The sequence below is a fragment of the Protopterus annectens genome, chromosome 14.part0, assembly GCF_019279795.1.
Source record: "Protopterus annectens isolate FY-2018-M chromosome 14.part0, PAN1.0, whole genome shotgun sequence".
Classification (NCBI taxonomy): Eukaryota; Metazoa; Chordata; order Ceratodontiformes; family Protopteridae; genus Protopterus; species Protopterus annectens.
This window is the reverse complement of record NC_056748.1, coordinates 776,774,140-776,788,979: the sequence shown is the minus strand read 5'-3', so window position 1 is coordinate 776,788,979 and position 14,840 is coordinate 776,774,140. Positions and strand designations below refer to the sequence as shown.

The following is a 14,840-nucleotide window of genomic DNA, read 5'->3' as shown; positions in this document are numbered from 1 at the left end:
GATTAGAGTTATAAGATCTTCAGCCATTCTTATCATTTGTTTTTTAGGCATGGAGGCCTGAGCATGCAGTTTGTGTGTCGGTTTATTAGGCATGGTTCAAGATTTTGGCCTAAATGAAGATGGAGGCATTGGTTTAATATGCAAGTCCGTAGGCCTGAATACACCCTCAGAAGCCGGTGCCTGCACAGCGGCTCCGGACCCATCCAAGTTTGAGACATCCATAGGCTCTACAGTTGATGCATCTTGCGGCATACCGGAATCCGAATGGGTCTCAGTAGAGGCCTGCGAATCAGAAGTAGCGGGTATCAGGGGCTGCATAAGTGCCTCACTGAGTACTGGCGAACTGGCGAGTGGCTTAGGAGAAGCGTCGTCGGCAGTTTTGGACCTCGGCAGCCTGTCTCTGTCTTTATCTCTATGTTTTTTTTGGAATCCCGTTAGTCGGATAGCTAACCGACGACATTTCTGGATAATTAAACCGAGAACCGAAATATTTAGAGGCGAAGATATACCGATGACAACAAACCGACAGCAAGGTACGTCATGGTCAGGGCCTAGGCAAGGAATACAGTACGAATGAAAATCTTTGTGAGGTATTTGCTTTCCACAAGTAATGCAATTATTAACTTTTACTGACATCGGTAAGGAGCAAGAAAAAGTTTCCCTAAAGGGGTACTTAGCTTTAGTTGAAGACTTTGGTTCTGAAACTCGAAAACAAAAATTTCAGGAGTCTGCCGACCGGCACTTGCGAACTGCTTCTGCTTCGGGCACTGGACAGCAAGAAAGACTGATGTAATGGCGTCCGCTGTATGTTTTATACCCCTGACGACCTGACGTCATGGAAGAAGGGACAGCAACCGACACAGGACCCAAGACTTTGCTAATAAGGCCGACTGAAGGCTACTGCAAGCAGATAACCCAAATGTAATGACTGCAACAGTGAAACATGAAGAACATCAGAGAATCTCTAAAATCACTCTTCTCCTTTAAACTTCTTTGTTGTAAGGGGGCAACCCCCCCTGCATCCCATGATGGAGGGCAAGCACCCCAAATTTATCTGCACCAACTCTGAGATCACCATACCGTGGAGAAAAATGAATATTCCAAGAAAAGCATCTCAAAACTTATATGTAAAGTCCGTTATTTTGACTACTCCGTCTCTATGTTTCAGGACTCAGTCTAGCGGGTTGCAACATTTCAAAAGGTTACCTCACACACCTGGTGGTAACACTTAAGTTAGCTAATGCAGGCTTGCAGTTATGCTGGCTGCACCATGCTTTTTTAAAGACACTTCATTTATATCATTTCAGATGCCACAATTCCAAGAACCATCACGCTGTGTTAAAAAGTATACAAGTGCATATTCATACACATATATATGGATGAGTGAATGTGTGTGTTGTGTACATGGGTGAGTGTAGTTCTACATTTAACTTTCTATTACTATATATCCATTCTTTATGTTATCACAAACAGTCTGGTAGAATTCACTACACGCAACTCTCTATTTTTTTTTTTTTTTTTTTTAAACTTTTCTCATGCTTTCAGCACACCTTCACTGCTACAGATATCCACAAATTGTTCTATATTAAATCGGACTTTAAACTTCTTGTCATTATTTTTCCCTACCTCAAATTCCTGCAGGGTGACAAGCCCTTCAGCAATCATTTTATCTGCATATTTCTTCAGCACTGGCACTTGTTTACGGATTTGTTTATACATAAGAGGCTGAGTAAACATTGGCTCATCCATTTCATTGTGACCACTTCTGCGATAGCAAACCTGTCAAAAAAAAAAGACCAAGTATTACTCAATGCAATACTTTCATATTACAGATTAGCACAATGATCAGCATCAAAATTGTGTTTCATTTACTACCTTATAAAAGTAACAAACAGATATGTTCTTACTGGATAAGTTGATCTAGTTGATCTATGACACCACTCACATTGATAGGTCCTTGGTTTGGTTCATACTCTGCACAAACCACCACTTGACAACAAAGTAAAACTTGGAACAGCCCACACTTACTCCAATGCATACAGTGATGTATCACAATAGATGCATCATCACTGCATGCTTCATTCGACTCTGAAGATTTGCCTACTTGCTATTTCTGAGTACCTTCCTGTAAATCAAGAAATAATAAAAAAGCATCTAAAACTCATGCTACTACGAAGTAACTGGTATGTGCTTACCCAATCCTACAAGAAACTACAATAGCTGAGGCCAATAGAAGAGGCATCCATCCTACAGAGTTGGAATAAGGGTATTCCTGATAAATCATAGAGTTTTCTTACAGGTCAACAGATACAGCAAGAGGAAGCACCCATTTTGATAGATCTATGGCTGGGTAGACCTTCTAGCAAATATCACAAGGATGTCGGAGCTGCAGGACTATATAAGCACAAGGCTTGGAAAGCTGAGCTCTATTGAAATGTTTTCCAAAAAGTCTCAATTCCCAGAGACACAATAATTATGGCAATGCTTGAAGGTGTGTGAAATACCAAGTGGCTACAACATAGACGTCTGTAATACAAAACATCTTGAAGCAATGACTGGCAGTAGCTACTCCCCTATTAAGTTTTATCCAGAATATTTGCCAGTGGATGGTTTGTTATCCAATGATGAAAGCAATGCAGATGGCAATCCACTTTGACCAGATAAACAAATGGTTCACCTTCCTAAAATTGTGCATCTACTTTGGGTAACACCTGAGCTGTCAGTGTACATCCAGGGTGTGAAGAGCCCTCTCGCTCCATTGATTTCTGCCCCAAGGGGAAAATACAGGAAATGGAAAGAAATGTGGATCTGCCCCAACACCCTGTTTTTGTGAAAGAACAGATATGGTTACTTACACAAAACAATCTAAAATCTAACATCCTATGAAACAGGTAATTGCAAACACAAATGGCATTTTCCATTAAATGAATTTCAATGTCTGTGCAAGCAGGCATATTACATGGCTGGGGAAGGTGATCAGATATTGGGAGATCTAGCACTCTTTTGAAAACATAGCTGACTAACCAGTTCTGGGCCACAGTCCTGCCATTCGACAAGGTCATAATAACACACAAAAATAGTTTAGACATGTACCATGACTGTGGGATAACCAAGGTTCAAATACTACACGGTGTCTGATGTAACTCAAGACAACTGAACAAGGTAGTACAATGTATTATTTTTCCCAAAATGAAAACTACTACTGCTTCAGACATAAGTCTACTGAATGGAAAGCTTCCTAGCAGCCTCAATAACATCTGAATTCCCAGCTTGAAACCCAGTAGGATAAAGGAGTCTACAAGAGAAGCCATTTCGTAAGGCAGAGCTAATAGCTACCCAAACTGTGTGTGGGGGTCATCCTTGGCTTGGGTGAACAGCCTGCATCACTAGAGACCTGAGAGAGTGAAACTATACTCTTCTTAGATAAAGGAAGACCAGAATGATATTTCATGTTTCTTCCCTGAACTCTGCTCAGAGATGGAGACTGAAAGAATAACAAAAATGTGTGCAAGAATCTTGCACTTTGTATGTAAAAGTGCACACCCAGCATCAGCTCCAAAACAAAGCACTGCTGATCCATGCAGAAGAAGAGGAGGAAGTTCTTGTTCTCAGTAACCATTTGAAATAGTGTCCCTCTAGAGCAAGTCCTGAAACAAGGAGACTGAATGGCTGAATAAACAGACGTACATATGCAAAGTCCAACATCACCATTTCTCTGAATATTCCCTTTTCTCCGAGGTATGGCAATCTTGGAGGTAGTATATACAAGATCGGGGGTGTGAGAGGGGCTTGACCCCACATTGAGGGGTGCAGGAGGGCTTGTCCTCTTCAAAAAATGTTTAAATGGCAACAGTGATGTTTTGAGATTCGCTCTTCTCCTGCATTTTCAAATTTGTTTCCCATGTGTCGACACTCAGCATTTTGAGTGCCAACATTTCAGTATGGAGATCTTTTACCCTAAAGTGCTGAACAAACTAATTTCTAGAATGATCCAATTCCACAAGTCCCAGATCAGATATGGGTTCCAAATGTGCATCTTCAGCAGAAGAAGTGGCTAAGTGAGTCTGCAAGCTCACTTACATCTCCCCCCCGCACCAGAAAATGAAGTGCGGAGACCATGATACCTCTGGGGTCTACTGCCAAATGGAGCATCACCTCTCTGCCCAGTGGGTATGATACTGTAATGCCTTACTTGCCTTGGCATCACACAACGGACTAGCTATCTGAATGAATGGAGAGAGGCACCAGAAGCACTTTCTTCTACAAGGGCTTTAACTCAATAATGCCTTCCCACAGTCAGGAAATTCGGTGTTATATTCTTGGCTGCCTACAGCTGAAAATAAAAAGGAAAAAAAAATATGTGAGAAAATTTTTCAACTGAGCAAAGAAAAACACTGTTTTATTTCCTATTATTTCTTGTTCAGCTGAAATAATTTTCTCACATTTAACACATGCTCAATACCATAAATTCAGTACCACAATTAAAGTACTGTGAAAACAATGCTGTGTGTGTGGGGTCTGGTTTTCAAGTGCTATTGACCTGAATAGGACAAGGCAGCCCACAAAACTAGTGATGTAGATGTAATTAACACAATGCAATTGCACTGTAGACTCTCAGTTAAGACCAGGAGTACTGCTCTCTGCTCTAACTAGCTGATGCACATGCTCACTTAGTGGCCGGGGGAGGAATCATACTCTCTCATAGGTTCATAGGTGTGCACTAGGCTAATGACCATGGAGCCTTTACAAGCCTAGCCCATAGGATTATCCTGGCATCATGCCACCGGACCTTAGTTCCCAGAATCTCTTTCAAAAAGAGCCACTGGAGTGATCCCCGGGGTGAATTTTCTATTTCCCATCCACTCATCAAGATTTATCTTGAAGAGGGCCAGTGAGGTGCTCTGTTTGATATGTATGGGAAGTTTATTCCATAGCATGGGCAGTCTCTGGGTTATGAACTTGGCCCTCCAGCTTGTTCTGTTGATTGTGGTAATGAGGTTGATGTCTCTGGAGCATGTGGTACGGAGGGATTGGGATTTCTTTAGATGTAGCATTTCCAACAGAGCTGGGTCAGACATGGCTTTCTAAGTCAAGCAGATATCACCTCTAAGTAGGCGATATGAGACAGAGAATCGCTGGAGTTTCCTGAGTCTGTCCATACAGGACAAGTGCTTAAGGGCCTAGGATCCTCTTTGTGAGGTACTTTTGCAGTGCCTCAAGTTGTTGCAGTGTTTAGTGAGGTACATGCCAAATGGAGCATTGTACTCGATGATTGGCCTAATGAGGGAAGAGTAGAGAGAGACGACGATCTCTTTCTTCCTGAATGCAAAACCTTTAGTAATGACATGTGCCACATAGAAGGACTTTCTGACCACAGTGTCAATGTGGTGGTCAAAAGAGAGGTTGCTGTCAACCTTTGTTCCCAGATCGCTTATAATACATTCTGTGTTTAGTGGCCTACCTTCAATGTGGTAATTCATGGGAACCGGGTTTCCCCAAAGGGGATGGCGACACATTTTTTGGCATTGAGCTTAAGGCCATGGTTCTGACACCAGTCGTTGGTCTCAGTGAGCCCTTGTCATCACTTGGGGAGTTAATAGCAGCTCCCAACTTGCAATCGTCTGCGAACTTTGTCAGCCAGAGTCCCTTCGTGTTGGCCTGGACATCATAGGTAGGTACTAGGCTATCGCCCAAGGGCCTATGTAAGCCTAGCCAACAAGGTTCCCTGGCTTACCAAGAAAGTTATTTTCCTGTGCCACTGTCAAGCAGACACACAGAAGTGATCCCCAGAGTGCATTTCATATTTCCCATTCACTCATCAAGATTTTTCTTGAAGAGTGCTACTGAAGAACTTTGCTTGACATAGATGGGTAGCCTGTTCCAGAGTATGGGAAATCTCTGGGACAGGAATCTATCCCTCCAGCATGTCCTGTTTATTGTGGTGACAAGGTTTAGGTCCCTAGAGTGTGTAGCTCAGAGGGATTGGGATTTCTTTAGGTGTAGCATGTCCAACAGCTCTGGGTCTGACATAATTTTATATGTTAGGCAGAAATCACCTCAGAGTAGGCGTTACGTTATGGAGTAAAGCTGGAGTTTTTTGAGACGGTCAGTGTAGGGCATTTGTTTGAGGCCAGTAATCCTCTTTATGAGGTACTTCGGTGGCCTTTCCAGCTGCTGCAGATGTCTTGTGAGGTACATTCCAAAAGGGGCATTGTACTGTATATCTCAGAGAAGAAGATACCAAACAGGAGAGGATCCAGGACCAAACCCTGTGGGATTCCACTGGTGACTGTCAGCAGTCTGACTTGGAGTCAGCTACTTTCACATTGTGGGTTCTACCTGTGAGCAAATTTGCAACCCACCTAGTTATATAGGGGTCGATACCTAGCTTACTGAGTTTTTCTATGATTCCTGAGTGGGGAATAGTATCAAAGGCCTTGGCCAGGTCAAGGTAGGTCTTATGAACCACCATGCCTTCATGCACAGCTCTGGTGACTGACTCAAAGAAGTCTACCAGGTTGAGCAGGCATGATCTACCCTTCACAAAACCAAACTGTGTGGGATCCAGAGTTTGGAGATTCCCTATATCCTTGTTTATTAGGTCCATGATGATGCATTCCATAGCTTTCCATATCAGATTCATCAGGCTAATGAGGAGATAGTTCCCAGGGTCTGTAGTCACTCCTCCTTTGTGGAAAGGGAGGACTGTAGCAGTGCGCCATTCGGTAGGGATAAAGCCTGAGGTGAGGCTGTGATTGAACAGGGCACACAGGTGAGGTGCCAGTTAACTCTGTAGTTCAGTAGAACACAGCCAGGGATATTGTCAGGTCCCATAGAAGCTGTATTCTTGGCCTTGGGCAGTGCTGTTGTAACCTGTGCAGCAGTAATACTGGGTGCCTGGCAATCTACTAGTATTGTGATCGGTCCTTTGGTGGGGGAGAGGGGGGTAAAGTTGTCAGTGAATCTGTCGGCCAGTATATTGGCAATATCTGTTGGCTTGGTATAGGAGGTACCATTGTGCAGTAGGTCAGAGCAAATCTGGGTATTGCCTTGGAGATTCTTTACATAACTACAGAAGGCCTTGTGGTTGTCTTTACTATCGGCTGCAATTCTGTTTTTACAGCTAGCTTTAGAGGATTTGATGAGGGATCTCAACTTTTTGTTGAGGCTGATAAGGGAGTTTTTCCAGTCTTGGGACTACAGCTTATTCTTCATCAGTTTCCTCCTTCTGTTGTAGAGTTTGTTTATGGCAGGGGACCACCAGATTGGCTTCCTGTTTTTGGAGGAGAGCACCTTGGTTCTATTGGGTATGGTGAGATCCATGCATTTGTGTAAGTGTTCGTACAGTACAATGGTGTATGATCTGGCAGTCATGCAACTATTCTCCATTTGCATGGGTGCCGTGAAGTTAGCCGCCTCTGTTTTTAGGAGCCCAAGGTTAGCTTTGGAGAAGTTTTTCATGGTGGTTACCTTTGTGTGTGTGTGTGTGTGGGGGGGGGGGGGGTTCCAAGGTGATTCGTTTGTGGTCAGATCTAACCAGGGAGGAGTTGACTACTGGTGTAGAGCAACAGTCGCCCATGTTAGTAATGACCAGGTCAAAGATGTTTCTATCTCTAGTGGGGGTAAGAAAGAGCTGGTCATGGGCATTGGAATTAATGAGTTCCAGGAAACATTGGGCAAGTGTATTGGTACACAAGTAGTTTTCCCAGTTAATGGAAGGGTAGTTGAAATCACGCAGTATGAGAGTGTTAGGTTGGACCCTAATATTCTCCAGGGTGCTTAGGAATGTGGAGTGCGAGTCTTGGGACATGGTTGGGGACCTATAGCAGGCTACGACCTGAATCTCTGCCTTACCCAATGTTAGCTGCACCTGAAGTATCTCTGATGCGTTATGTTGGGCTACCAGTCTGGAGGTGTGTGCATCCTTTATGAATATGGAAACACCACCACCTCTGGATCTTCGGTCCAAGTTCTGGGGCCGAAAGGTGTGGAATGAGTAATAGCCTGGTAGTGCAGTGGTGCTTTCTGCTGCCTTGAACCAGATCTCTGTTACAGCACAAATGTCGATGTTCTCCATTTTAAGGAGTGCTCTGAGTGAGTGCATTTCGAGATTTAGACTTCTAGCGTTGAGCAGCATGACCCTCAGATTACATTTGTTTGTAGCTGTTACGGTGGTAATTTGGTCTTTGGGACACCGCCTAAAAAAGGCACTACAGGGGCGGCAAGATCCTCGGCCAGCATCCAGAAGCCCAGGGGTGACAGATGCAGGCCATCTCTGGCAAAGCATCGAGGTCTGTCAATCATGTCATCGCAGGCAGACAGATACTGGATCACCTTAGAATGACACCAGAAACTTAGTCATTTGTTGAAATCAATAATTTTGTGTTTGCACTATGGTATAATTCTGGGTGATGGTAGGAAGCTGCTCAGGGCTAGGGTCATACCTGCCTGGGCTACATAATCTGAGAGCTGCTCCATGTCTCTTTTCTTGTAGTCCAGGGAGGTATGTCTCAAGTCATTCACACCCACATGTACAATGACAGAGTCATATTTGTACCTGTTATTGAGGGACCTGAGTGTGTGCGTTATGTGGTGGATCCTGGCAGCTGACTGTTACTTTCTCCTTATTCAACCTAGTGATTGGGACATCAGTGTGCCTCACTATCGAATCACCTATTACTAGTGTGTTGGGCATGCTGTTTTACCTTAGGGGCTTTGGTTGAGTGGCACACTGTTTAGGAGAGTTGTGTGTCTCGTGATTAGTGTTCTGTTGTGGTGCACAATAAAGGAGCTTAGGTGAATTCAAAAGGCCAAGACAGAATGATCCATCATCAGAATTTGTGAAGAGTTCAGCTGTAGAAAGGAAATACTCACCAAGAGAGTCGTGGGATGTGCACAGAACTCCAGGGCTAGTGACAGATGTCAAACATCAAGTAGTAGTAGTTCTGTGAGCTTGCATTAGCTCTGAAGCCACTGATCTCAAAGTCCAGTGCAACATCCCCATATTCAGGCATGCAAGTAACACCATTAAGCTAGTGATGGCCACTAAACAAAGAAACAACAACAGAATCCGAGCCAGGACCTTGGACTGTACACTTATCCCACTAGCCAGCCCCATGACTTTTTGGGCCCTCTCCTTCAACAGCTGGCAGTGGACTACATCCAGCTCCACATCAATAAAAGCAATCCTGTTGGCAGGAGTCAGACAAAGTGTCTTCCACCATACGATAACCCACAGGGACTGCAAACACAGCAGCATTCATTGCAAGGAGGTTTACAAACAGAGTACCCCAAAGTAGTCAATAGCAGTAGACTAGTAAGGGAACCCACAGAAATCCTCTTCCTGCAAAGCTTCAGCCACAACAGCCAACATCTTGGTAAAGACTCTGGACAATGAAGAAAACCTAAATGGCAGCACTTTGTACTGAAAGTAATGTTCACCCAAAGTAAACCACAGGACTCTCCTGTGTGATTGCAAAATACTAATATGCCTGAAGACATACTTCATGTCCAGCAAACAACCCGGATGCCCTGAGAGAGGAAGAAAGTACAGTTGTGTACACTTACCATAAATGTAGATGTTCGAATGTATTCACTGTTGCAGTCATTACATTTGGGTAATCTGCTTGCAGGTTGCCCTCAGTCGGCCTGATTAACAAAGTCTTGGGTCCTGCGTCGGTTGCTGTCCCTTCTTCCATGACGTCAGGTCGTCAGAGGTGTAAAACATGCAGCCGATGCCATTAAATCAGTTTTTCTTGCCCCAGTTGTCAGGTGCCCCCCTAATGGGGAGCAAATAAACATAAAAACACAAAGGTATACCTCCAACAAAAAGCAAATACACCAAAAAGGCTTTAAAGCATAGTAAAGGAAAGTAGAGGTATAGCCAGAAGAAGTTAGGGGGCTGGAGGGAGGGTAACCAGGACTGCAACAGTGAATACACTCAAACATCTACATTTATGGTAAGTGTACGCAACTGTACTATGTTCTTCATGTTTCACTGTTGCAGTCATTACATTTGGGTAGATTCCCAAAGCTATGGTTGGGAGGAGGAGTTTACATAGCATTAGGGCCAGCTATAAGGCCCTGCAAGACAGCAGTGGCAAAGCCAGCTCTGTATTTAGAGAAAATTGGCAAATGATAATGCTTGGTGAAAGTATGTACAGAACTCCAGGTAACAGCTTCTAGGATGTCCCTGGTAGGAACACCTCTGAGAAAGGCTGCAGACGTAGATGCAGCCCTGGTGGAGTGAGATCTGATCCCCTGGGGGATAGGTTTTCCATGGAGCTTATAGTAGAAATTAATGCAATGGCTTATCCATTTAGAAATGGTTTGTTTTGAAATAGCCTTCCCCTCTGCCCATGCAGCAAATGCTACCAGCAGTTGTTCAGATTTTCTTCAAGGTTTAGTCCTGTCCAAGTAGAATCTAAGTTGTCTGTGCACATCCAAGGAATGCAGAATCCGTTCCCCTTTGTTCTGTGGATTGGGAAAGAAGGTTGGCAAATGAATGGACTGATTAATAGCTACACTGGATACCACCTTGGGGTGGAGGATGGATTGGTCCTGAGTGACACCCTGTCCGCATGAAAGATGATGAAAGGCTCCACTGCCATAAGGGCCTGTAATACAGATATCCTTCTAGCTGAAGTGATTGCTAAAAGGAAAGCTGTTTTCCAAGAAAGAAATTTTAAGTCTTCAGTAGCAGCTGGCTCGAAAGGAGATGGAGTGAGTTCCTCCAATACAAAGTTAAGGTCCCAGGCAGGGGTTGGAGCTCTCCTGGGTGGTCTCAAGTTTTTGGACCCTCTGAGGTACTGCTTGAGCAGAGGATGAGAGAAGAGGGGAGGTTCTGTGTTATAATGCGCTGAAATGGCTGAGGAGTGGATTTTAATGGAGGAAAAAGACAGGCCCTTGTAAAGCATCTCAGTTAAGTATTGCAAAATCTAAGGTAAATTGGGTGCTGCTGTGCTCAACCCTTGAGACTGGTTCCAGGCACAGAATCTTTTCCATTTTTCAGCATAAGATTTTCTAGTACTAAGCCTCCTTGCCTCTAAGATGACATCCATCACAGGTTTGCTGAGGGATGATAAGGGTGAGTTTAAGTAATGAGCCAGGCTGAAAGGTTCAATGTTGGAAGCTGAGGGTGCAGGATCTGGTTCTCCTGCTGAGACAGCAGGAAAGGGGTCTGAGGCAGGTGCCATGGGGATAACTGCGACACACTGTGCAGAAGGGCACGGCCAGTCTGGAGCAATCAAAATCATCCTTAGTTTGTCCTGTCTGACTTTTAGTAGAACTTTGGAGAGCAGAGGCAGCGGGGGAAAGGTGTAGACTGATAGGTTTTTCCAGCTGAAGGACAGAGCATCCACTTTCCAGGCTTGTTTGTGGGGAGCCCTTGTGCAAAATTTGTCCAATTGGTAGTTCTGGGGGGAGGCAAATAGGTCTATGTCTGGGCTCCCCCACTCGTTTGTCAACATGTTGAAAATCCTTAGTTCCAGTTTCCACTAGTGTGGGTCCATGAGGTTTCTGCTTAGTCCGTCTGCCAGTGTATTTAATTTTCATGGCAGGAATTGAGCTTGTAGGTGCACTAGGTAGCTCAAGGCTGTGTTCCACACTGCCATGGCTAGTCTGCAGAGGGGGTAGGAATGTGTAGCCCCCTGCTTGTTTATGTACCACATAACCGTGGTGTTGTCTGTCTTTACCATTAGTTGTCCTGGAAGAATGTAGTCCTTGAAGGCTGTCAGAGCATTCTGTACAGCTAACATTTCTTTTTGATTGATATGTAGGTGCATTTGACTTGGGTTCCATTTGCCCTGAATGCACTTCCCTGCCAGGTGAGCCCCCCATGCATAGTCTGATGCATCTGTTGTTAGGGTTTGGGTGGCAGAGGGTAGTGTGAATGGTAGTCCCTTGTTTTGGTGGCAGGCCTCTGCCCACCAGAGGAACTTTAGGCATAGGCAAGGTATGATAGGAATCATTGTGTCTAGGCTGTGAGAATGTTGACTCCATAGGCTTTTTAGATACCACTGTAGTTTCCTCATATGCAGTCTTGCATATGGAATTACAAGAATGCAGGAGGCCATGAACCCCAAGGCTTGCAGTAGTTGTCTTGCAGATAGCAAGGTTTTTGTGGCCACTTATTTGAAATAGGTTATCAAATGAAATTGCTTTTTTGGCGTGAGGTAAGCCATCTGGGAAGTTGTATTCAAGCTTGCTCCCAGGAATGTAATTTGTTGACAGGGTACCAGTTGTGATTTATTTTTGTTTATGGTGTACCCCAGACAAGTTAGAACCCTTTTTACAAACGCCAGATGATTCAAAAGTATGCCCTGGCTTTCTGCCTTAATTAGACAATCGTCCAGGTATGGGTATATTTGAATACTTTTTTGCCTGCAAAATGCAATAACTGGAGCCAGGCACTTTGTGAATACCCTGGGTGCAGTAGACAAGCCAAAGGGCAGTGCAGAGAACTGATAATGCGTGTAGCCTGCTTTGAAGCATAGGTATCTTCTGCAAGATTCCCTAATTGGGATGTGCAGGTATGCTTCTTTAAAATCTAGTGTTGCCAACCAGGCGTCTTTGCCTAGCATAGGAAGTAGATTGGTGAAGAGTCAGCATCTTGAATTTTGGAATCTCCAGAAAGTTGTTTAGAGCAGACAGGACCAGGATTGGATGCCATGATTTGTCTTTTCTGGGTACCAGGAAAAGTCTGGAGTAGAAACCTTGTCTTTTCCTCTTCTGTTACCAGCTGAATAGCCCCCATGCTTAAGAGAGAAAGTACTTGTTTTTGAGCCTCTGCCCACTGATTTGGGGGAAGATCTGGCCATCCGTTTGGTGTTGGCAACTTGTGGAAATGAAATCTGTATCCCTGGAGCACTATATTTAAAACCCATTTGTCCTGGGTTATGAGTTTCCAGTTTTTTGCATGAACAGCAATCTTTCCCCCCAAAGGGGCGGTCAGAAGATAAGTGCTTGGAAATTTTAACAGGAAGTCATTGAGACTGTTTACCATGGGGGGGGGGTGTCTTGTTATTCCCAGATTTGGAAGTGGAGGCCCCCCACTGCTTAGTTCAGACAGTCCCCTAAGACTGAAGCCTGGGGTTATTGCTGTGTCTGGGTTTGGCTTGAGAAGACCTGGAAGGGACTGGAAAGGACCAATTCTTAGTACGCCAGTGCCTACTAAATCTAGGAGGTTGCACTTGTAAAAAATCTTTTACAGTTTGCATAGATTTAGCTTTATCTTTCATCTTTGTAAGAACTTCTTCAGCCCTGTTGCCAAACAGGAGGTCCTGATTTAAAGGAGTACCCAACAATTTAGCTTTAACATGATCAGACAAAGATTGCTCCTTAAGCCAAGCATGCCTTCTAAGCACAGACCCAGTAACAGCAGCCCTGCAGAAGGACTCTAAAGAATGAAAAACACATTGCAAAGCATGTTTTCCAACTTGTTCCGCAGAATGCATTAAATCCTGCAAATCTATTTTCCACAGTCAGGAATCAACATAATTTTCTGTTTAAGCAGTCCAATGACATGTTGCTGATATTTTAACATATGAAATTGGCAGTTTAAAGCTCTGATTTCCAAGGCTGCTGATGTATAAACCTTTTTACCCCATCTATCCAGCGCCCTGGAGTCTCTATCAGAAGGGGTAGGGTTTTTAGCAGTAGAAGCCTTAATGCCCTTGGGGCCCTGAGAAATAGTCTCTGGATCTGCAGTAGGATTTTTGAAAAGGAACTTGTGGGACTCAGGAACCCTGTAGTATCTCTCAGGTTTACTAGGAGCAGGAGGCAGGGAATCAGGAGCTAAAATGGATTCCGAGAAAACATCATCAACAATGTCTAGTACAGGAGGAATAGCCAAAGGCCTATGCTGAGGTAGGAGGAGGAAATCCCTAAGCCTCTTTTTTTGAATCAGAAAATTCCTGGCTTTCCCAGTGAAAATGCTCCCTTAAAGTATGCAAGGTTTCCCCAAAAGAAAAATCCTCAGGAGGGGAAGCAGAGGGAATATAATCCTCTGCATCAGAATCCTCATAAGCAGGTAAGGACAAATCCAGGTCATCAGAGGAGTCAGAAGAAACAGAATCCTGAGGCCTCTTGGGGGGGGGGGGGTTGACTAACCCTGATTAGAGTTATTAGATCTTCAGCCATTTTTATCATTTGTTTTTTAGGCATAGGGGGCCTGAGCATGTGGCCTGGGCGTCGGTTTTTTAGACATGGATCGAGATTTAGGACTTAGCAATGAAGGAGGCGTTGATTTAATATGCAAGTCAGTAGGCCTGAATACACCCTCAGAAGTCGGTGCCTGCACAGCGGCTCCGGACTCATCCAAGGTAGAGACATCCGCGGGTTCCATAGTTGAAGTATCTCGCGGCATACCGGACTCAGAATGGGTCTCAGTAGAGGCCTGTGAATCAGAAGTAGCGGGTATCAGGGGCTGTGAAAGCGTCTCACCGACTGCCGGCGAACTGGTGACTGGCTTAGGAGAAGCATCGTCGGCAGTTTTGGACCTCGGTGGCCTGTCTCTGTCTTTATCTTTGCGTTTTTTCAGAATCCCAGTAGTCGGATGGCTAACCGACGACATTTCTAGATAAATTAAACCGAGAACCAAAATATTTAGAGGCAAAAATATACCGACGACGGATAGTGCGCTGATTAAATAAAGCACAAAACCGACAGCAAGGTACGTCATGGTCAGGACCTAGGCAAGGAATACAGTACGAATGAAAATCTTTATGAGGTATTTGCTTTCCACAAGTAATGCAATTATTAATTTTACTGACATTGGTAAGGAGGCAAGAAAAAGTTACCCCAATGGGGTACTTAGCTTTAAGGTGAAGATTCTGGTTCTG

At 44.3% G+C, this 14,840-nt stretch overlaps 1 protein-coding gene across 1 annotated transcript in view; it reads right to left on the bottom strand.

The window, feature by feature from the left end:
• Positions 1 to 14,840, bottom strand: part of OGDHL (oxoglutarate dehydrogenase L) — a 2,090,792-nt gene that overhangs the window by 1,267,914 nt on the left and 808,038 nt on the right. The window contains exon 10 of the mRNA XM_044055619.1: positions 1,627 to 1,779. Coding sequence (XP_043911554.1) covers positions 1,627 to 1,779 — 153 coding nt within the window. The remainder of the gene's footprint in view (positions 1 to 1,626; positions 1,780 to 14,840) is intronic.